At 40.9% G+C, this 22,953-nt stretch overlaps 2 protein-coding genes across 5 annotated transcripts; one reads left to right on the top strand and one right to left on the bottom strand.

Moving 5' to 3' along the window:
• Window positions 1-4,324: 4,324 nt before the first annotated feature.
• Window positions 4,325-13,621, top strand: wdr61 (WD repeat domain 61). Its single transcript, XM_005931705.3, has 11 exons — window positions 4,325-4,464; window positions 4,805-4,854; window positions 4,949-4,976; window positions 5,685-5,790; window positions 9,231-9,403; window positions 10,396-10,544; window positions 10,793-10,886; window positions 11,877-11,970; window positions 12,150-12,242; window positions 12,684-12,762; window positions 13,378-13,621. Exons 2-11 carry the CDS (start codon window positions 4,843-4,845, stop codon window positions 13,465-13,467), a joined length of 918 nt encoding a protein of 305 aa, XP_005931767.1. The 5' UTR covers window positions 4,325-4,464; window positions 4,805-4,842; the 3' UTR covers window positions 13,468-13,621.
• Window positions 13,622-14,493: 872 nt separating this feature from the next.
• On the bottom strand, window positions 14,494-21,188 carry slc25a44a (solute carrier family 25 member 44a). 4 transcript variants are annotated; one of them, XM_005931703.3, is made up of 4 exons: window positions 20,860-21,188; window positions 18,138-18,833; window positions 17,016-17,143; window positions 14,494-16,267 (listed from the first exon to the last, which is right to left on the bottom strand). In XM_005931703.3, the coding sequence occupies exons 2-4, from the start codon at window positions 18,769-18,771 to the stop codon at window positions 16,076-16,078; spliced, it is 954 nt and encodes a 317-aa protein (XP_005931765.1). In that variant the 5' UTR covers window positions 18,772-18,833; window positions 20,860-21,188; the 3' UTR covers window positions 14,494-16,075. The 4 variants fall into 4 exon arrangements, with proteins under 4 accessions (XP_005931765.1, XP_042080585.1, XP_005931766.1 ...); XM_042224651.1 differs by having other exon boundaries at window positions 18,138-18,829; window positions 20,860-21,187; XM_005931704.3 differs by having other exon boundaries at window positions 18,138-18,829; window positions 20,868-21,187.
• Window positions 21,189-22,953: the final 1,765 nt, after the last annotated feature.

Raw genomic sequence — 22,953 nt, 5'->3', positions numbered from 1 at the left:
CGTCTCGGTGTGCTGGATGCTGGATGTCTTCAGCTCCTTTTTAGCAACTGTCTTTAATGAGAGGCAGTGCAGGTCCCTCCCCCCCTCCACCCACCGCCCGGACGCTCTGTCCCATTAATACAGGAGAACAAGACTGACACGTCTGCTCTCTCTGGGGATCAGGAAGACTAAATTCATTCTTTTAAAGAGTATTTATAGCCCAGCAGTTTGTCAACAGCTGCTTTAGGAGTAGCCATAGTGTGAAAGTTTGCTTTCATAGTAATTGACAAGCTGGATCCAAAGGCAGAAAATATATCAGGTCACAGGTTTTACAGATTTTTGTGCACTTCTACAGATCCTGTGAGATATTAGGTTAAACCGAATGAGCTTAAAACACATCGTGAACCACAAACCCAGATCAAAGATTTTCCTTATTGCTTCAGATAGTTCTTGTGTAATCCCCTCGCAGGCTTTAACAAACAATGTATTCATTATGCATTCTATTGTGTTGCATTAATTATGTATTAGCTTGTGAACTTTTGCCTTTTCCAGTCAGAAATGTGTTGCTGTGAGAAATCTGCTTACATGAGGAAGTAGAACAACCCCAAAATTGCCTAAAAGTGAAAGTTGATGAAAACAGATGTCTGTGTGTCTCACTCATGCTAATGATATAAACTAAATGGCACGAGGGAGTGAGTGGAAATTGTCAGGGTGCGGAGAGAGTGCTGGATCATGAAAGGCCAAAAGGCTGTAATATGCTTCCCAGGCAAATGCTGCCCGCATAAATGCAAGTCTCTCTCTCAGCCAATCATATACAAAATTTTGGTCAGGATGTGACTGTGTCCCATTTTCATGCATGTATGTATACCGACCCGCCACTTCATTAGTAACGCCTTGTGATTGCCTTTAAAATGTTAAATTCTTTCATGGCACAGGTTCAACAAGGAACCGGGAAAAATTCAGCAGACATCCACTCTCAACATTTCTCCAATCGTCTGCTGGGCATTTTTGGTGAGCCCATATAAATTGTTGCTAGTGGATAAAAATATTCTGACTGTAAAAATACTTTGCTGTTAACAAGTGATTGTTGAGAAAGACTCAAAGGTGTCTTGCCATTCTCCTTATACCTCTGACATCAACGAAGCATTTTCTCCGATGCAACTGACGCATTGCTCACTGGATATTTCCCTGTTCCAGATCCTTTTCTAGAGGTGCTTATGTGCGAAAACACCAGTCGATTGGAGGTTTTGCAAAACTCAGACCTGTCCATATATCACCAACAGCCATGCCATATTTCAAGTCACCTAAATCTTCTTTCTTCCCATTCTGATGCTCAGTTTGAACTTCAGCAGGTCGTCTTGACCATGCCAACACACCTAAATGCACTCAGTTGCTCTCATGTGATTGGCTGATTAGATATTTGTGTTAATGATCAGCTGAGTCACGAGTGGTCCTTTCATAGACCCCTCAGTGTCTGAAAGGGACAGCATGAGATCATGTACCAATTAGTTTTGTTGTCTAAACCTAACCAAAGAGCAAAAGTAAAAAGTTAATGTGAAAGATACAGCGGTCCCATGCACACCTCTGTCGACTTGCTGGAAGTCACGTATTTGTGCCATTTACAAACCAGCACTCATGTGGTGGATGCATGTTATTGTTATTTACCCTGGAAAAGGTCCTCTGACGCAGCACAGCCTTATCATGTCCCTACAAACTGCTAAGCAGTGTTTAGTCCCTAAACCTTACCAAAGGACGAAAGCAGGAATTTTAAAAAAAAAAAGGTTAGTGATAACAAAGTGCAGTCCAGACAAGACGTCAGCCATAGCTGTCCAATTCATAAACCAGCAACCTGTGGCACCATGAGTCCCTCTAACCCTCTTGTTTGGGACTTGGTGGTCTCTAAATGTGTCCTGGTAAGATGCAGATACTCTGATAAAACAGTTTTACACGACCCCTCCAGGATATATAATCTATATATACATATACAAAAAAATCCACTCTAGCCCCTGCAGGTGGTCTATCCCTCACGTTCCCAGGCTTCCGGTAGAGGACCTGAGCTTGAGGGTCCTGTGCAGTATCTTAACTGTTCCTGGGACTGCACTCTTGTAGACAGAGATCTCAGATGTTGTTCCTGGGATCTGCTGGAACCACTCGCCTAGTTTGGGTGTCACCACATCTAGTGCTCCGGTTACCACTGGGACCACTGGTAACTTCACCCTCCACATCTTCTCGAGTTCTTCTCTTAGCCCTTGGTATTTCTCCAGCTTCTCTTCTTGCTGATGTTGCTGTCATTCGGTATTGCTACGTCTATCATTATGGCCGTCTTCTTCTGTTTGTCTACCACTACTATGTCTGGTTGGTTAGCCATCACCATTTTGTTCGTCTGTATCTGGAAGTCCCACAGGATCTTCGCTCAGTCATTCTCGACTACCCTAGGAGGCGTCTCCCATTTTGTTTCTGTGCTGCCATGATTAGTGCCTCTGCACTGTCTTTCAGTCCAGCTTTGTTAGCCACTAATAGGACTTCTGGATGTCAGGCAGTTCCTCTATCTGCTGGTGGTGCATACTGTGCAGGGGCCTGTCCTTCCATCATGGTTCCTCCTCTTCCTCCTCTTTCTTGGGTTTCTGCTGCCTGAGGTATTCACTGAGCGTGCGGTTGGTTGGGGCGATCTTGCTGATGTATTCATGGATGTTTGTTGTCAGACTTGATCTCTTTTTAAATGTAAATGCCACTAATTTTATTCTCAGTTTTCAGTCCACAAGAATTAATAGCAGTTTGTTCTTTCCTCGAGACTAAAATAGAAACTCCTGTCTTCATCTAAGAAAATCTTGATCTGATCTACAAACAGGGTTAATAGTAAATTCAATTCAATGCTGCTCTGCTCTTACAGTGCTTCGTTTTGTCATGTCAAACATAATGACAACATCGCTGTCCTCCTTCCAGTACGCCGCATGCAGCCATTGCCACAACAACAGGTTCATTACCCGCCATTATTACTTCCCTGAAAGTCATCTATGCTGAAAATAGCTGCATCATTATTGTTGCTGCATCAAGTGCCTGAAGAAAAATACATGCGTGCGTTCCAGTCGAGGCTGAGAGAAAAGAATCCAGGTCCACACGTTGTACTGTATGCAACGTGTTTCAGGTTTAATACTGGAGGCACGGATTCCTATTTGCCAATGTTTGCTTTCCCCTTCTTCTGCATGTATGATGAAGCCCCCCTACAAAAAGAGACTGTCCTATAAGTCTATGTCTGTGTTTCCAGTTGTCATCGTCACAAATGTCCAACATTTTAAACAAACAATGAAGCAACTGTGACTGGCAAAGAGATTTTTAATTTACTTTTTCTGCATTAGTGAAAAGTAAGTTATAACATTATATCATTACATTTGTATTTTACCATGTTGTCATTTATTCATACATGAACCTTATAGGAGCCCACACTTAACTGTACATTAAAGATGGAAATATCCTCTGTCTGAAAACTGAAACCAGTGCAGAAGAGCTTTAAACCTGCATCCTTTATAATAGCCACTAGGGGTGACTCTTGTGATTTCAGAAGGAGTTCATAGAAGTTTACTGGGAAACAAACCTACTACTCCTGTGACCTATGACCTCTTAAACAGCTTTTCCAATGGGCTCCATTACCAAATTAGAGTCTTACTGAATAAAACATGTTGTTCCTTTAGTCCATTATGGTCCCCATTAGTGTGCAAAAAGACAGATAAATCAGGACTAATATGGCAATTGCTAAAATGCTCAAGTAAAGAATTCAAAAAAGGACTTGATATCAGAGCTGCTACATCCTATAGGTACAGTCTGAGTTTATTCAAGAAAAAAAACATCCTTTGCCCAATATATCCACTTTCCTTTGTCTGCACATTTCCAAATTATCTGAGCTTTGCCTCTCTAATTTTGTCTCCAACCTGAGCTATTTGATGTGCTCATTTCTAATGTCGTCCTTGCGATCCCAATGCAAATCTGACATCTTCTACAACTTACATGCAAAGCCACATTATTGTAAGCAGGTCTCACCACTCTTAAGGGTTTTTTTGTTTTTGTTTGTTTTACTGCAAACACTATTTAAATTAACTTTAATTTCAGTTTTTACCAGGAAATGAAAAACGGGATACAAAGTCACAAATCAGATTTGGAGTATCAATTTTTCTGTCTGACTGAAAAATAATGTTATCCTACGACCACAAATGACCTATTATTGTGCAAATTTTAAAATATAAATCTCCTTTGCGTTGAAATTCGTATTCAATATGAAAATAATACCCACAGTTTTTTAATTGTATGAATTTCTTCTCCGCTAGCGGCGATAGTGAGCTCTTAAGGTAGAAAAAAGTTGGGGGGAGAGAAATGATGCAGAAGAAGAAGTCGGCTGAAAGCGGAAGTTACATCAAATGTTATTATGGCGTCTCACATGTAGCTCTCCTAGCCTCTAAAATTTAATAAAACATTGTATTAGGGATTTCTGAGGTACGTATTATCGCTTATATTGCCGCAGTTAGCAGGTTCACACAATTAGCACATTTAGCTCAGTTTACTCAGCTGTAGCTGACAGGAAGCTGCATTTCATCGCATCGTTAAGCCGCAGTGATACAGTAACCGCTGGTAGACAGAGCTAACAGGCGTTAGCATCAGTTTTTCCTCACTAAGTTCGTTTTTCTGGGTCTTCAGAGTTGGGTTAAAGTAGTAGGACTTTAATTTTCGACTATCCCGGCGTCCAGTGTGTGCGTTGGAGGTTAAATTCATTGCCAGAGTCCATTATTTCAGAAGTTATTTTGGGTTGCTGCCACTGACTCTTATTTAATCTTAGGTTGAAGTGAGTGTAACTGGATATCCAGGACCAAAACAATGAGCACTCAAGTAAGCAGTAAATACAACCAGCCTCATACTTTGATGTTTTCTTGTTGTTTTTCTCCGCAATTAGAGTAACTCTAAATTTGTGTTTTGATTTCAGTACAGCATTTTGTTCAAGCAAGAACACGGTGAGTAAACATGCTGGGTCCCACTACGTTATGAGTTATAATATAAGAACGAGTGTTTTTTTTTATTTCTTGACAGTGTTGCAGTCTTTATCACGTTTTTTAAACTGAAAATTGTCTGTTTTATCCAATAGGATATAGTCGTGTCATGAAAATGAGATTGTCAAGCCTACCAACAATGTCACTAAAATCTTACATAAATTTTGCCAGAAGACAGTCAGTCTGCAGCAGTCTGGGATCTTATTATTGTCTCCATCTTACAATGCTAAGCTGCTGTTGTGATTGAGCACTATGTAAATAATATTGAATTGAATATCTGCTGAATGGTTCAATGGGATCATGTTGGTAATTGCATGCAATCAGTTTCTTATATTACAATGATTAACTGTGATAAATAAGGAAAATTACACATCTGTTGCTTTCTGTATAGATAGAAATTCACATTTGGCAACCTTCCTGTTATATAGGAACAGAATACCACTCCCTCGAGTTGTGCATATTGACAAAGACTCATTCAGACTGATGGCAACATGCTGGGAGTCTGTCTGATTTGATAAATCAGGTCCCAGCTATTTGCAATTCTTCAACAATCTCTCTAAGAGTGATTGCAGTCACTCTCCCTGACACACGCACATGTAACGTGTTGTCACCGTGATAAAGCACCCCTTTGTTCACATTTATTTAATTTTTTCTGCATTTGTTTCCTCTCAGCACACGATGATGCCATCTGGACAGCAGCGTGGGGTAAAAGTGAAGCAGACGGCTCAGAAACCATCGTCACAGGCTCACTCGATGACATGGTGAAAGTCTGGAAATGGTATGCATTTTATTTGGACGATACTATTGCTGATCACACGTAAAACACTGTACTAACCTTTAAAAAAACAAAAATCAGAAGACATTTAAAAGCCAGTTTCCAGTTTGCTTAAATTCACTTTTTCTGCTCATCACTTTAAGAGCTTCTCTGGAGTTTATTTGGCTTGACATGATCTAATAATCAGAGGTGGAAAAAGTAGAGACATTCTGTACTTAAGATATTTGTGTTACACAAGACTCCAGGAAAGGTTGAAGTACTGATTCAATTTCTTCTTTCAAAGTAACAAAGTAAAAAGTTGCTCTTTGGCGGATGTTTCTACCACATATTTTTATGCAAAGCTAAGTGAGCCTTGTACTCTATTAATGTAATAATAAAATATTAGAAGATGGGAATACAAACTTTAGCATGATTTTTAATTCTAATTGTGCTCAGTTTGAAATAGAAGAAAAAGAAGGAAATTTAAAAACAAAATAGCTCTGTTTTCTGTTGCTGCTTTGTAGAGGGTGACTTTGCCTCTAAACAGGCAAATTAGCACAGTCAGGGGTTAAAGTGGGGTTTTAGCAGGTGGAGGAACCCTAAAATTGGGGGAAAGAATCATAACTCAAAATAATTTCTGTTGAAAGCTCCAGTAGATTTTCTTAGTGTACAGGCTGTGATCAGCTGATCTGTGCTATTAGTCCTCTGTGGTTTACTGCTGTTTGTGGCTGTACACAGCTGAGTTCAACAAGATGTCAGCAGATGTTTCAAGAGTTTTCCTGGCTGATTTCCATCCTCTACACTGACACCACACCGTTTACTGTCTTTACATTAGACTGTTTAAAGTTGGTATGAAGGTGGAATTCAGTGAAGGAGTCTCAGCATCGTCAGTTTAACTTCAGATTAATCTCTACTGCCCTTTGTAGCAGAGATATACATAAGGTCACCATGAAACCAAAGCCACTGTGCACCAGACACACACTTTAAATCGTCACTGTACAGCACACAGACCTGTTTATCCTGCATTAACCTACAGAAGATTTTCATGCAACCTTTAAATAGCACAGTTAGTCTACTTCAGTTTGTTTTGCAGCACATTTCACAATATGGAAAAACATGATGTCACATGTGCAGACTCAAAAAGTGATTTAAAAGCACAAGATCTTAAGCTTTAAATGAGCAGCCCTTACATTTAAATCTGACCTCTCTTCTTCCTCTCCTGTCTTGTCTTTCTTATTTTCTCCATCTCTGAGTGAAGTTGGCTCTCATTCAGTCCCTGTGAAGTACAGCAGCTGGACCTTTAGCTGCAACACACTGTGAGAGAAACTGCACACAAACAGTTTGTGTGTTTGCTGATGTTTGTTGAGCTGATAGAAATGCTCCTCTTCTGTAGGGCTAGCTACAGTGGGGCAAAAAAGTATTTAGTCAGCCACCGATTGTGCAAGTTCCCCCACCTAAAATGATGACAGAGGTCAGTAATTTGCACCAGAGGTACACTTCAACTGTGAGAGACAGAATGTGAAAAAAAAATCCATGAATCCACATGGTAGGATTTGTAAAGAATTTATTGTAAATCAGGGTGGAAAATAAGTATTTGGTCACCTCAAACAAGGAAAATCTCTGGCTCTCACAGACCTGTAACGTCTTCTGTAAGAAGCTTTTCTGTCCCCCACTCGTTACCTGTATGAATGGCACCTGTTTGAACTCATCATCTGTATAAAAGACACCTGTCCACAGCCTCAAACAGTCAGACTCCAAACTCCGCCATGGCCAAGACCAAAGAGCTTTCGAAGGACACCAGGAAAAGTATTGTAGACCTGCACCAGACTGGGAAGAGTGAATCTACAATAGGCAAGCAGCTTGGTGTGAAAAAATCAACTGTGGGAGCAATCATCAGAAAATGGAAGACATACAAGACCACTGATAATCTCCCTCGATCTGGGGCTCCACGCAAGATCTCATCCCGTGGGGTCAAAATGATCATGAGAACGGTGAGCAAAGATCCCAGAACCACACGGGGGGACCTGGTGAATGACCTGCAGAGAGCTGGGACCAAAGTAACAAAGGTCACCATCAGTAACACACTACAACGGCAGGGAATCAAATCCCGCAGTGCCAGACGTGTTCCCTGCTGAAGCCAGTGCATGTCCAGGCCCGTCTGAAGTTTGCCAGAGAGCACATGGATGATACAGCAGAGGATTGGGAGAATGTCATGTGGTCAGATGAAACCAAAGTAGAACTTTTTGGTATAAACTCAACTCGTCGTGTTTGGAGGAAGAAGAATACTGAGTTGCATCCCAAGAACACCATACCTACTGTGAAGCATGGGGGTGGAAACATCATGCTATGGGGCTGTTTTTCTGCCAAGGGGACAGGACGACTGATCCGTGTTAAGGACAGAATGAATGGGGCCATGTATCGTGAGATTTTGAGCCAAAACCTCCTTCCATCAGTGAGAACTTTGAAGATGAAACGAGGCTGGGTCTTCCAACATGACAATGATCCAAAACACACCGCCCGGGCAACAAAGGAGTGGCTCCGTAAGAAGCATTTGAAAGTCCTGGAGTGGCCTAGCCAGTCTCCAGACCTCAACCCCATAGAAAATCTGTGGCGGGAGTTGAAAGTCCGTGTTGCTCGGCGACAGCCCCAAAACATCACTGCTCTCGAGAAGATCTGCATGGAGGAATGGGCCAAAATACCAGCTACTGTGTGTGCAAACCTGGTAAAGACCTATAGTAAACGTTTGACCTCTGTTATTGCCAACAAAGGTTATGTTACAAAGTATTGAGTTGTATTTTTGTTATTGACCAAATACTTATTTTCCACCCTGATTTACGAATAAATTCTTTACAAATCCTACCATGTGGATTCATGGATTTTTTTCACATTCTGTCTCTCACAGTTGAAGTGTACCTCTGGTGCAAATTACTGACCTCTGTCATCATTTTAAGTGGGGGAACTTGCACAATCGGTGGCTGACTAAATACTTTTTTGCCCCACTGTATATGCCGAATTACCCCAACCACAAACTTATGGACACCTGAAGTTTTGGTGTTGTGCCAAAAAAAAAACACCACCCACTTGACTTGTGCCAAAGTCAGGGGTTATCTCTTTTTATGCAACATCTCCTGGTGATTAAGACACAAACAGAACTGCCTGTCATGTGTCACTAATTAGTCTCAAATCAGTTTGATTTATGAAGGCCCGCAGTGACGTGAAATAATTACTAACTTCAGATTTGTTAAAGCAAAGCTAATGAGCCTGTTTTGAAAATGTAAGGAGTAGAAAGTACAGATATTTGTTTAAAAATGTGGGGAGTAAAAGTAAAAAGTAGTCAGAAAAAAGTACTCTACTCAAGTAAAGTACAGATACCTGAAAACTGTACTTAAGTACAGTAATGGAGTATTTTCACTCCATTACTTCCCACTTCTGCAAATAATCTCAGTGTCGTGCTGTCCGTGCAGGTCAGATGAGAAGCTGGAGCTGCAGTGGACGCTGGAGGGCCACCAGCTGGGGGTGGTGTCAGTAGACATCAGTCACAATGGGGCCATCGCTGCCTCCAGCTCCCTCGACGCACACATCCGTCTCTGGGACCTCGAGTCCGGGAAACAGATAAAGTCGATGGACGCTGGGCCAGGTAAGACCTGACCTCACACACTTTGTTTGCTGCTGCCTTTTTTACCACTTGGCACTTAAGTGAGGTCACTACAGAGCAAACCGTTGCCCAGTTTATATTCAACAAACGTGCAGAGGATGGTAGCTTGCCTGCTCTGCTGTGCAGTCTATACATGTTTGTTTCATTTTTTTTGTACACTCACCTTCCAGGAACACTTACACCCAGAAATGTCCGCTCTGTTGTGTATCTTCAGCCCAGCTGTTCTTCATGTCACTTTACATTAGTGACACTCTGTTTCACTCAGCAGGCGGTTCTATTGCAGACTTTTTCTTTATTCCCCCCTTAAGACAATTTATTTCACTGTTCTAACTCTTTGTTTCCTTGCTATTTTTATGAATTGATGTTATATTGATCGGATTCTTTAATGATCTTTACATTGGTGAACAAAGCGCTCGTTTGGTTAAAGGTAGACTTGTGAAAACACCTGAACCTGTGACACAACGGGGCCATCGCTGCCTCCAGCTCCCTCGATGCACGCATCCATCTCTGCACTCATCCATTCAGGTCCTGTACAGATAGTGTGAAGGTTTAGAAACTGCAAGAGTACTCTTAGAGCTTTTTCCCATATCATTTTAATAAAAGTAATCCAGGCGCCAACACTTAATTGGTTCTTCCTCCACGACTTTGATAAAGTTCTCCCTTTATCAAAGGTTTGATAAAGCTTTGGGCAGCTTTTCTCACACGTAGCTTTGAAGCAGGAAATAGTTTGACCACATTTGCAGTTTGGGAATACTCTGTATAATCTTAGTTCCTGGGTTAACAGTGTAGCACACATTAAGATGCACTTTGCCAGGCTAATATTTGATCTGCTGCTTTTGTATTTTCACTTTGATGATGTGTGAAAAAATCAGGGTTGTAGTTCATTTGTGGAAATGGCAAACAAAGAGCATTGTGGTGATGCCCAGATTTAAGCATTTTTTTTGGTTTTAATCTTTCTTTGCTCTCCTCTGTAGTGGATGCATGGACGGTGGCCTTCTCACCAGACTCCAAGTACATTGCCACAGGAAGCCATCTTGGCAAGGTCAACATCTTCGGTGTAGACAGCGGAAAGAAGGAATATTCTTTGGACACGCGAGGAAAATTCATCCTGAGCATAGCTTATGTAAGGAGCTGTAAATTCTGGTTTTGGTCAGCTCGGTGGTGTTTTGTCAAGCTCAGTCCCTGAGGGACGAGATGTCACCGCTTTAGTCTTCCAGTAACTCATCTTGATTTGCTCATTCACCACAGTGTATCCCTTTGTTTTACCTCTTAACTCATTCTTTCCAGGGCCAAAGGTTAAATGTGATCCAGTCTCATTTCGCTACAGTTGTTACATGTAAAGTAATCAGTTTACTGATCCTTGCTTCTCAGAGCCCAGATGGCAAGTATCTGGCCAGCGGAGCTATCGATGGAATCATTAACATCTTTGACATCGCCACTGGAAAGCTACTCCACACGCTGGAAGGTTGGTTCAGTCATCAGAATTCATTTTAAAAGTAACAACCAATTATTTTCATTTCATCTCGTTACTCATTTTGGATGAACTCTGTGAGTCATCATCGATTATGATGACTAACACTAGTCAGGTTATCTGGTGAAAAATAAGTGTTTATTTATTGATTTACTTTCCTGTTTGGCCCTTTTATTGCTAAGAAATTGCAGAACAAGTTTCAGAAGCCAGAAATGACATATTCCTATTGCATTAGGGTTAGGGGTACTTAGACCTCACAGGTATGGGCCTAATTTATAGCAGGGACAGTGAGGCTATATATGTCCCAGTTGCTTTCTTTCAAAGCATGGCAGTGGTGGCATCATGCTCTGGGGCTGTTTTGCTGACAGTGGCACTGGTACATTGCACAAAGTGGATGGAATAATAAATGAGGAGGAGGAATACCTCCAAATTATTAATTTACATCTCAATTTAACATCTGTACGGTCAAAAGTTGGACACAACTGGGTGTTCCAACAGCACAATGATCCCAAACACACATCAGTACTGATTTTGGGATGGATAAGGCAGGCTAACATTAAGCCTCTGGATTGGTCTTCCCAAAGCCCCGACCTCAGCCATATTTAAAATTTGTGGACTAAAAGCAGCATTATAAGCGAGGTCAATGCCAGGAAGCCAACCAGTGAACGAAATTAATATTCAGTTTGTCTTTGTTGATTGTCAGCACTTAAAACAATGATAGAAAACACAGGAAAGCTGGATATCTCATATAGAAACGCTGGCACAAGGAATTTTCTGTTCTCTCTGGATGATAAATAAGTAAACACAGTTTAAAATTTAAAAGCTAAACATGATTAAATATTTTTTTAAATTGTGGCTAAACGGTGAAGGAAATGCAGACAGCATAGTCTTAAGAATAAAAAGGGCTTCAAAGTTTTTAAATGCATGTCACAAAGATCACCAACATGTGTGAGGACTCTTACAGAGTGTTTACCGTCTCCGCAGGTCATGCCATGCCCATCAGATCCCTCACGTTCTCCCCGGACTCCCAGCTCCTGGTGACAGCTTCAGATGACGGCTACATCAAAATATATGACGTGTGGGTTTGGGAGCTTCTTCCAGACAGCAGCTTTAACTCTGTAGATGATATATGAGTTCACTGATCCTGAAGGACATGGAGTTAAAGCTAGCGCTACTATTAAACAGCAAAGTTATGGTATAATAAAGATTACAATGCATTCTGTTTGCTTAATTAACTTTGCTGGAATCACTTCACAGGCAACACGCCAACTTGGCCGGCACACTAAGCGGCCACGGGTCCTGGGTTCTCAGTGTCGCCTTCTCTCCTGATGACACTCATTTTGTCTCAAGGTAGCATGAAGCTCCTCAGATGGTAGCACAGTGCTATTTTATATCCTGATAGTTAAAAGCTGCACTTTGGTATAAAACAGATGGAAAAATCACATCTGTTATTACTTGGAGACATCGTGTGATTTAGAAGTTCTGCCTCCAGGTCAATATTTTCTGCTTCATGTTCACACAGGATAAATAAAGTGACGATACTATTCAGGAAAGAGACTTGAAACACGATGCTGTTGTGCATGTGTTTGAATATAATGGCAGATCCACCCTCATCAGTTGTATGTCAGGGATTTCAAAGTCTGTTTCCTCATTCTGCTTTCTCATGCTTTGCTCTCCTCGTGTGAAACTTTAGTCAGTGAAAGCTGTTTTTCAGTTTCCACAATGCCGAGTCAAACTGAGCTGGCCAAGATAAAATCTGTAAGATCTTCTAATTTCTGCCCCCCTTTTCAGCTCGTCTGACAAGAGTGTGAAGGTGTGGGACGCCGGCTCCAGAGCATGCATCAACACATTCTTCGACCATCAAGACCAGGTGACTCTGCGTTTTTTTCCTTTAACGTGTTAACAATCAAATTCAAAGTAAGAAAATCCTGTTACTGTCAGTTAAATCAATATGCCTGGTGCCATCCAGCGGCCCATCACGTGACCTCTGTCTGATGGTTGAGCTGAGTGGAAAACCAATAAGCCTGGCTGTCATTAGATCTCTGGTTGATGCCTGTGGGCAGTTTGATCTGTTTTCCAACAAAGCCTTTAATAAAATAGCACGTGTCCTCAGGGACGACATCAGAGGCAGCTGCCATTATTGTTTTTGTGACGGCAAAACCAGAAAATCTACAGGGACAGTTTGCAGCCAATTAACTGCTCAGCTTTACTTTGTTCTCTGTTTAGACATTGGTCTTTTTAATCTGTTTGCTCTCTTCCGATTCATTTCTGCCTTCTGCACTGCTCAGTGAGTGTCAGACTGCATTTTTTAGATATTTTTAAAGCTTGCGTACACACACATGCACTTCAGCTAAAAAACAGTTAGAAATACTGAAGTAGTGTTAAATTATAGTTCAGTATACAGGGCTGTTGTGGTGTGCGTTGTCATACATATGCAGTGAAGGTGCTCAGAGCTGCCCGTTTTGATCAATCCTCCTCTCCACAGGTGTGGAGTGTAAAGTACAACAGCACCGGCTCAAAGATCATCTCAGCTGGGGACGACCGTGCCATCCACATCTACGACTGTCCCATGTGACGAGACACATCCAGGCTGAGAGAGGACCTCCACAGCTGTCAACTCAAATCACTTATAGAAATTGATAATGAAGGGAGGGAGAGATTAAAGCTGTAAATGTGATGGACTGTTTTGCACCGGCCGAGTGCGGTCAAATAAAAGGGTTGTTTTTGTATTTTGGCGTTCATTGCATTTCTTTCAGAACGGAGCGCTCTCTGTCATGAATCAGTTTCATGGCAGTGTCCGATTTGATGTGATATTTGTATTCATATATGAAACCAGAATTTTGAAACAGAAAATAGACGTTAACAGCGCAACTGATGACCTTAAACAATCCATCGATAGATTATACATAAAAGACGACGTCACCTTATTTGTTAGTCAAATCCAGTTGTGAAGCCTTGAGCTGAGCATTTTCTTCTTTCATCATCTCAGGGCATTTGAAACCAACTGCAACACTGCACGGTCAGTTCAGTAAGGACTTGTAAATCACGATATACCTAAAGAATAACCTGCTTTTATTGTTCTTTTTGACTAAAAATGTACAAAATTGTTGTATTCAGTAAGTAATGAGTATTAGCTCCCAAACAGCTTCTGTTTTCTCATCCAGAGCTACAGCCACCTTTTAGATATCCTTTACTTAAAATAGTGTATATATAGATAAAATTCTACTCTTTATGATGAAATAAAACTTTTTTTCATTCATTCAATTCCATTATTCATGTGTGGAAATTTATTCATTGCTCAGTGAGTTTGGCAGCTTCATGTCAAAATCGTTGCTTTTGTTAAACTACCAAAGTGACAATCAGCAGACTTTTGTCAGCTCCCCAGTTCTGCTGCTGGTTGCTCACTGAAATTGGTGGATGAACTCTATGCTTCATGGACCACTATTCATCATTCATCTTGATCCTTTATCCTGCAGGTCTGACGTCACAGAACCTTCTGGCAAAAGTCAAAAAGAAACGTTTGGATGGCAAGCCGACAGGAGGTTATAAAGCTCCCTCTAGTGGGAGGAATTGTGTACTACAACCACAAAACAACACTGAGCCTCACCGGCCACTCCGGTGAATCCAAGTCCTTTATTACTTTTCACCAAATGTCCACAGGTACTCAGTTTTTTGTTTTTTTGTTTTTTTACTATTCATATTTGGCAGGTAGAAGGTAAATATCTTCCATACAGGTAAAAATCCACTTTGTGCTTTTGTGATACTGAAGGACATGTTGAGTCCACTTATTCACAGGAACACCATATTTACACTGAAAAACAATGTTTGCAAATGCTGAAAGAGTTTATTTAAAGAAAAAATAAGATAAGGGTACACAGTATCAGGTGTTGCTGAGATGTGGAGTTTTTTGGGCAGTAGTTAAGTCAATTCAAAACATTGTAGCTTTAACCGGAGCATCACAGCTTACCTCACACTCATTAAATGACCCGTGAACTCTGAAGGCATTTACATAGTTTAGTTTTTGTTTGCTGGTGTGGTGCCAATGCCTTTACTGACTGCTCTCATTTACCCAACAGCAAAATACCACCTTCTGTAACTGAACAGCAGCAGATTTGTTCCGTATAAATCACATACAGGATTACCACAAAGAAACTACCAGATTTCCATCTCTAATGTCAAATTCAAATTTCAAAATTCAAATTTTATTTGTCACGTACACAGTCATACACAGTACGATATGCAGTGAAATGCTTAGACATGTTGGTCTAATGTTGGTCTAAAGCTCTCCTCACACTCACTTTTGCTTCCTAGAGTCAACCTACAAGAAACCAAAATAAGCAGAAACTCTTTTCACCTTCCTGATTGGCCCAATCAACATAAACACGCATAAAATTCACAATGAAACCTGCATGACTGACTCCACAGACCACCGGCACATAAATGTCAGCTTACTGAAAGGAGTTAAAAGTAAGCTGCACATAATTATAATAGGCCACGTTTCACAAGGACCTCTAGACATAAATATAACTGTAACAGAACACTGAGCACATTATAGTTTGGGAATTCTAGCTTGAATTTCCACTCTTGTGTATAATCTAATGACATTTGCATGTTATTTAGGCTTAAACTCCGGAGAGATCCTTTACACTGTTGTTGTCACTGGAATGCGCTCTGGTTACAAGCTCTCTTACGCTTTTTAGTAGAGAAACTAGGCCATTTGTCTCCAGACTTTGGCACACTGAAATCCCCCTGCAGAAATATATTTGTTTTGTTGAGCAGCTCAGTTTTAAAATATGAATTCAGCCAACATACTCCAGCTAAGGAACAAGTAAAAACCCTGATTTTTCTGCATATATAATCATAAAAAACAAAAAAACAGGCCATATAGGAGCAATCGAATGTAGCATTTTCACGTTTCAGTGGATTTTCTAAAAGTAACCATGATTTCCTTTTTGAAAAAGAGAGTTTAGTTTTGGCAGAAATATTGGTTTCACTTTTAACTTTAGATTCCACAGCAGCAAACAGAAAAAAAGACGAGATAAGAAAAGCTGTAGTTCCCTGGCATACCTACAGACAAACATCGACACGTGCGCTTTTAAAATGATGCTGCTCCATGTGGCGCCTGTTGAAATCTCTGAGCTGTTGGCTGCTGCGAGGCAGACCTGCGTCCCTCCCGTCTGTTATCACCAGTGTCTGGACTCGATCAGGTCAGCTCGCAGGCTCAGTCTCTTCAGAGTCTCGTATCCGACCACAATGAGCACTGACGTGGGCGTGGAGGAAATGACGCGGGCAGACAGCCCCTTGGTCAGCCCGTACGCCCCCTCCTCCACCAGCAGCTGCTTGAATGTCCCAATAACAGACGTTCGTCCCTCCACCTTAAACAGACAGGACACATCACCTTTGCTAAGTGCAAATAAAACTTATCGTGAGGTTTAAACTCACCAAAACAACAACAAAACATTATTAATGCCTAATTTATGCTTGCTGCTGCAGTATGGACTGTGTCAGAATTACTGATTTATCAGTACAGGAGCTCACAGACTATACAGAGGAACATGCTTTAACAACTTTCTGGAGAAAACTTTGAAACAAGATGCAAAGAAATTTCACAGATTTTGTCTCAGAGTAGAGCTTCTGCTCCTTCATATTAAAAGAAGCCAGTCGAGGTGGTTTGGGCATTAACGAGGAAGCCTAAGGATGCCTCCTGGATACCTCCTAGTGAGGTGACAAAAATGTGTCACACAAAATCTTTATGTTAGTCTGGTCCACATTGAACACTCAACCAGTCACCCCATAATGTTTACTAGTCTTTGTAGCATTTAGTAGAGAAAAATAAAGGATTCTGGTTACATATTTATCATACTTCTTCTTCTCTCACTACTAGAAAAACTCAGTTTGGTCACTCACTCACTGTGCACCATTTCCACATAGCCTCAGGCATTACCATGCACTAATGAGCTGGCAGCATGAAATCCATTTTATTTGGATCACACTTAAATGCATATTTGTGTTCTCGCATACAGCTCTGGGAGGTAATGTCTTGAAAAGCTCATGGATGCAGAGGACCTGTGAAACAGCTTTTAGCTTTAGTGTCACGCACAGCTGTGGGTTATCTGAGTTTACCTGGACTCTTGCACGAACAACATCCATGGGGTTGGTGATAGTAGAGGCGGTTACTGCTGCCATCGGTCCTGCAACAGCCTGCAGAATCAGGTGGGGGCACTCACTTGGTGCTAATAGGGATAACTGCTCTGAGAACACAAAAGATACAAAGTAAACAGCGTAAGGCCAAAGTGATTCATATCCACAGGTTTTCCTGATCCAACTGTTGAAGCTGCGATCTTCATTACCAGCTTCCTGCCCACTGAAGAAATCCTTCTGACTCTCTTGTATGGTTTCGTTTTTATTTTGCATACTGAGTATTAGGGCTGCACGATTTTGCATAAAATGAGAATCACGATTTTTTGGCTTAGAATTGAGATCACGATTCTCTCACGATTTTCTTTTCCAGTATAAATATTTATTGCACTTATTAACTGCACATCAACTTCGTAACAGTTGAGACTGAACATAAAAACAATAAATAAACATAAAAACAATAAATGAACATAAAAACAACAAATGTCTCACGTTTTGTTGTTGCCGCAAAATGTTGTACTGCTTGAAATTCCGTCTCCACCGTTGCTCGACGCTGCGTGTATAGAGCAGGTAGTGCAACAATAGAAAAATAGTTGCGGGACGGCACTGTGTAGCGTTTGTCTAGGGTGTTGATCATTTTCCTAAATCCCTCGTTTTGCAGTGTTGATGGGAGCCATATCTTTGGTCAGGTGATAAGTGATAGCCTCCATAATTTCTTTGTGCCTGCGGGAGTTCGACGGGTATAGGGAAGCGCTGTATAAGGTTCCCGTTATTGATGTTTGGGTGGTTGACCGGGACGGATTTTCTCCTGTCACTTTCTCGTCATCCCTGACGTGCTCTCCGTTGTTTTTTCCCTGTAATTTTAGCATCACACGGCACAGCTTCTGTATCACGTGGTATAAGGCTCCGCCCTTGTCATTTGTTGAGCAGGAAGAGTGAGCGCTTGTTTTCATGCAGAGTACGTCCCGGATCAAAATGCGGTACGATCGTCATCGTCGTCTTTTGGAAATGAGATCGCACATAAGTATGAATCGAGATCGTGATTTTCTAACGATTAATCGTGCAGCCCTACTGAGTATTTTACATGATGCTTAAAAAGTGACCTACCTGCATAAAAATGATAAAAAGGCCACCAGAGTGCACTGTTCGGGATGTACGTGAGCAGCGATGCCACGTAGCCCCGGTAAAATCCTCTGAAGCCATCGGCAGAAAATATCTGCACCGTAATGTCACGGCTCTGTCCGAAACTCAGTTTGTGCTTCGTGGTTGCAAGACCCACTTTGGGTTTGGCCTTGAAGCGTGTCAGGTGCTCCCCTTGTCCTTGCATCATCAGATGCTGTGACACTATGTCTATGGGCACAGTGATGGTCTGAGCCACCAGGGACGCCATCCCTCCTGCCACCACAGACTTCACTGTGTTGCTGGGCGAGTACTGGTTCACATACTTGCGCACCAACTCATAGGTGGTGATGTAACCCTGTCCCGCGATCAGGGTTAGCGTATTGACCATGAAGCCACGATAAAGGCCACGCACACCCTCCGTTCGGAGAATCTTGCAGAAGGCATCGAAGGTTCCCGAGTAGAGGCTCTTCCCCTTCTGTACTTGCAGGCGGGTGCGGATGACGCTGGCTGGGTAGACGGTGGCCCTGGTGGTCAAGGTCATGAAGACACCCAGGGAGTAAAACTTCCTCTTGTCCAGGTCCTCCCATTCGATAATCTGGATTGCACCTTTCTGCTGCATGGTGCCGGCCTGGGCAGCGACGCACCACTAAAGCTGCAGATCAGCACTGATCACCATCCTGCCTGCAAGAACCAGAACCACTCACCATTAAAAGTCCTGCAGTCAGATAAGAACACATGTATTTGTTCATTCAGAATTTAGACCCCAGATTACTGATAGGAAACATAACCATTTCCTCACAATTTCATGGTGGAAAAAAAACAGTAACAAAAGCTGCAACTGCATTTTGGGACGTTACTTTTAGTGTGACCGTTTCATACACTTCCACTGAAAATCAACTGAGAAGAGCTCAAACAAGTGAATATCAGGTACTTTTTCCTTTAAAAGGAGACCTATTCTACTTTTAGCCACGTGCCTCTGGCTGTGAAAGCAGCTATCCCACTGACGTGCTGTTCCAACCTTTCACCTCCAACAGGCAACCAATCAGAAGAGTTCCAAAATAAAAATACTGGCAGATGCCAGTGCGACCCCTCAGCCTCCTGGCAGATGCATCTATGTACATTTTTCTTGAGTTTTGTGTTCATGAGATTTTCAGAAAATTTGACCTCTGACCTTGACCTAGAAGTTGAGGTCACCAGAATTCGAACCCCACCAAGATGTTTACTACGTGCAGCTATAATATTAAAATCCTTTTTTCTTGAGTTATTATGTTCATAAATTTGGGTGTTCACGCCCCCCGACTGGCAGGGTGAACACAGTACCCCCTCCGCCACAAAAGGTTGTTCACAGTTCACAGGTGATTTCCTTTAAAAAATAAAATGCTGACTTTTAATGCTCTGGGAGTTTTCTTCTATCATCTTATTGTCGCATGCTACAGTTTCTTTTTTGTATTATAAGTGAGCAAGCTACACAAAAGAAGTGAGCGCACCCTCTGCACCAGGACATAAATGTCAGTAAATCAAAACTATGTCATTTAATCCCTGCAAAGCCTGAACCATTGAAATAATTGCCAGAGAGTTCTTTTTTTTCTTTTTTCTTTTTAAACTGGAAGGCTTAATAAACCTTCTGACAAATTTAAAAAAAAATAAAAAATGTAAAACAATTTACATACGAGTTCTAATTTACACAGTCTTACACAATTTGTGTAAATTGCACAATCTAGCTCTGGGGGTGGGGGGGTGGGGTGTAGTTGCTTCAGAGCAGAGGTTTTTCTACAGACTTTTCGGTGATAGCTGATAACGTGTAAAAGGGAAAACAAAAAACACTGTAAATCACACCTATTTGGATGCCATCCAAGGAAAAAAATAACAACAACAAGACTCAAACCTGCAGTAACATAATGTCATTTTGTCAGATAAGACCAAGAGTAATCTCTTTCACTCAGTAACAAAAGATGAAGCAACTTTTTCCATTGAAAACTTTGATGGGACCTAAGTTCTCATCATAAATAAACTCAACTCCTTTTGAAGCTTACATAAGAGAGAGTTCTCTACAGCAGCAGTGTAATTACTCTGAGGTGACAGTTATTTTTTTTTATGTTTATTTAATATCGACTTTACTTGTTGTTGCACATCAGCAAACAAATCTAAAATTGAAACATGCAAAATGTTTGGCAAAATGACTAAGTTATATCATCTGGGCAGGTCACATTAAACTAAAATTTTCAGCAGACACATACAAAATCGAAACAAATAAACAAACACAACCCAGACAAGACACAAATTAATCACATATATTACAGTATCCAAGGAGTCTGACACTAAGAAAAACAAATGGTGCCCACCCCTGTTCTGGTGCAACCTCTTAGAAAGAAAAACGTGGGAACGCCCCTGTACATAACATCGCTTTTCTGTTATGTGACGGGGGAGCAGGGAGGGGGTAGTTAAACTAAATAGACCTATTTGCGCCATGTACACTAAGACCTAACACGACCTTACGTCCACAACAACAGTCGCAGCACTGCCCTGTGTGAACGTCTAATCGAACTTTAACTCCTTCAAAAAGGCTGGTCGAGAAAAGCGGAAGCACGTGCAAAGGCAGTGTGCACTTGCAGTTTGTTAGCTAGCAAACAACGCTACTGATCCCATGCTGTGCGAATTCGTCCTTTTTAAAGAAACAAGGATTAAACACAATCACCCACAAACACACCAAATAACCTTGCAGGCGGTCACGAAGCTCCTCTTCCGTTGCCACTGCTGCAAACCTGAGTTGTTTTCTTAAACTCGCACGGCCTGCTCTGCTACAAGAAGGGTCATGTCTTCCGTCCATCAGTGCTGCGAACAAATGTCCTCAAACGTAATAGGTCATGACCTGTGTTCTTCCGCAAACTGTTGTTACAAATCTGCTTAAACCTCTGCTAAAGAAATCAGGGGACGGAGAGCTGTTTGCTCTTCCAGGTGACCCCTATAGCTGGTATGTTTACGTAGTTACCTGCTTGTACGACGATGATGGTGCCTTTAGGTCCTGAAAAAAGCGTTCGAATTCCAACAAATCACACACAACCAATGAGAAATTTTTAATAATGTAGAAGTTTTTACTCAATCAAAATGAATCCATAAACGTGGTTTATTGTTTGTTTGTTGTGTTTACCGGTGGCAGTCTATAAATGCACAATAAATTTGTCACCTGTAACTGACAGTTAAAACTTTATCCTTGAATAGTCCGAGGCGCATTGAAGGTCGCAGGGAAAGAGACGGTGGCGCTATACTGTCACGTGGGGCCTGTGCTTTTTAAAGTCACAGTGACTCATATTAGTGCTTCTGTGTGCACAAATGAATTCCTCATTAGTTCATGTATATAAACTAACTATGAAATACATTTTGAATAATTAATGTTTGACATATGGGACATTTTTTCTTGGTTTTAAGCCGTCGCAAATCCCACCTTATACTAATTTAGAGCACAACGGATATATTTAAATATATTGGTATCAGTTTGTGTTGTCTAATTTGGTCCAGTGTGAAAAATAAGTTTAATAAGTATGACCTCAGTCCAACGGAAGACCCAGTTGGGATAATCTTGAAATATTAAACAAATCAAATGACAGGGCCTTTTTAAAATAGGTAAAATTCTTCAGAATATAGATAGAAATAAAATTAGAGTGTTACCTTGGATGTTAAAACTTTTGTTTTTATTAGAAACCACTATTTGGATGTCAGTAAGCTATTAGATAATGAAAATTCCACAGTCGATACATATTAAGGCAGTCTGCCAATCATAAGCTAATTCACCCTTAATTTTTACACTGCAATTACAATATTATATAATAATATTATTACAATATTAACAATATGAATCATTACGTGCTAATTTACACAAAAAGTACTTATAAAAGATTCATCCAACCGTTATTCAACAATCATCCAGTTTAAGATCGGTGGGGGTGCGACCTATCGCAGCTCACTGTAAAACAGTCACAGTAATATATATTTTGGGTGTTTCTTTGTTTTTTTTTCTATAGTGTATAAACATGTCATCAAATAAAAGTTTGTCTGACATCTAACAACTGCACATGCATGGGATTAAAAAAAATGATGCCATAAAATATTTATAGTGTATGCTCATACTGACCCTGACTTACTGAGCTGGAATCAGTGGCTGAGGCAGGTAACAGCATCTCAACTTTTAGAATATTTACAGTATGCGATGCTCCTGATACATTTAAGATAATTTGGAAAGACTTTATGGACCATGTTAAAACATGCACAAACAGCCACACCTTACTCACACACACTCCCTATATTGAAATTTATTAAATAATAACTTTATGGCCTTCATCTCTGTCTTAGCTGCTGATCATAATACGATTAGAACATGGTTAACAAGATTCTTGTCTATGTCCACATATAAGTAAATCAGTCAGGCAGTGTTTATTCCAGACTGATGGTGGATAGGAAGAAAATCACATAAAATACAATAAAGAAGATAACAAATAAAATACACCCAAATTACTGTTGTCTCAGTGAAGACTGATAACATGCAGGGACAAACTTTATATCTGTTAAGCTCACAGTGATTACATTCTCAGAAGGGCCAAGCTTGGAGTTATATTTATACATGACATTTCTTGATAAGCTTTAAATATACTGGCTTCAGCAGTATAACATCTCTGAGCCACCTTAGTCTCTTCAACAACAATCTCATGGTGTCATTATGTGTTATATGAAGTTTTCTTAAGCTTGCTTTCCTGTAGTTCATACACAGGTGTTCTGTGTACAGTATGCTCTAAATAAAGAGATCTTC

Source organism: Haplochromis burtoni, unplaced genomic scaffold (genome assembly GCF_018398535.1).
Source record: "Haplochromis burtoni strain Fernald_Lab_line unplaced genomic scaffold, NCSU_Asbu1 Contig_145, whole genome shotgun sequence".
NCBI lineage: Eukaryota > Metazoa > Chordata > Actinopteri > Cichliformes > Cichlidae > Haplochromis > Haplochromis burtoni.
Note: the sequence above shows the minus strand (reverse complement) of the source record. Positions and strands in the feature narration are given on the sequence as shown.

Bases quoted from the DNA above. Each gene is read 5' to 3' on its own strand.
- wdr61 (XM_005931705.3), top strand. The intron at 4,977-5,684 runs GTGAGTAAACAT...GTTTCCTCTCAG, and splicing joins TTTGTTCAAGCAAGAACACG to CACACGATGATGCCATCTGG. The intron at 10,887-11,876 runs GTTGGTTCAGTC...CCGTCTCCGCAG, and splicing joins GCTACTCCACACGCTGGAAG to GTCATGCCATGCCCATCAGA.
- slc25a44a (XM_005931703.3), bottom strand. From the start codon at position 18,771: ATGCAGCAGAAAGGTGCAATCCAGATTATCGAATGGGAGGACCTGGAC. The intron at 17,144-18,137 runs GTAGGTCACTTT...TTGTGTTCTCAG, and splicing joins TTTTTATCATTTTTATGCAG to AGCAGTTATCCCTATTAGCA. The intron at 16,268-17,015 runs GTAAACTCAGAT...TGTCTGTTTAAG, and splicing joins TTGTTCGTGCAAGAGTCCAG to GTGGAGGGACGAACGTCTGT.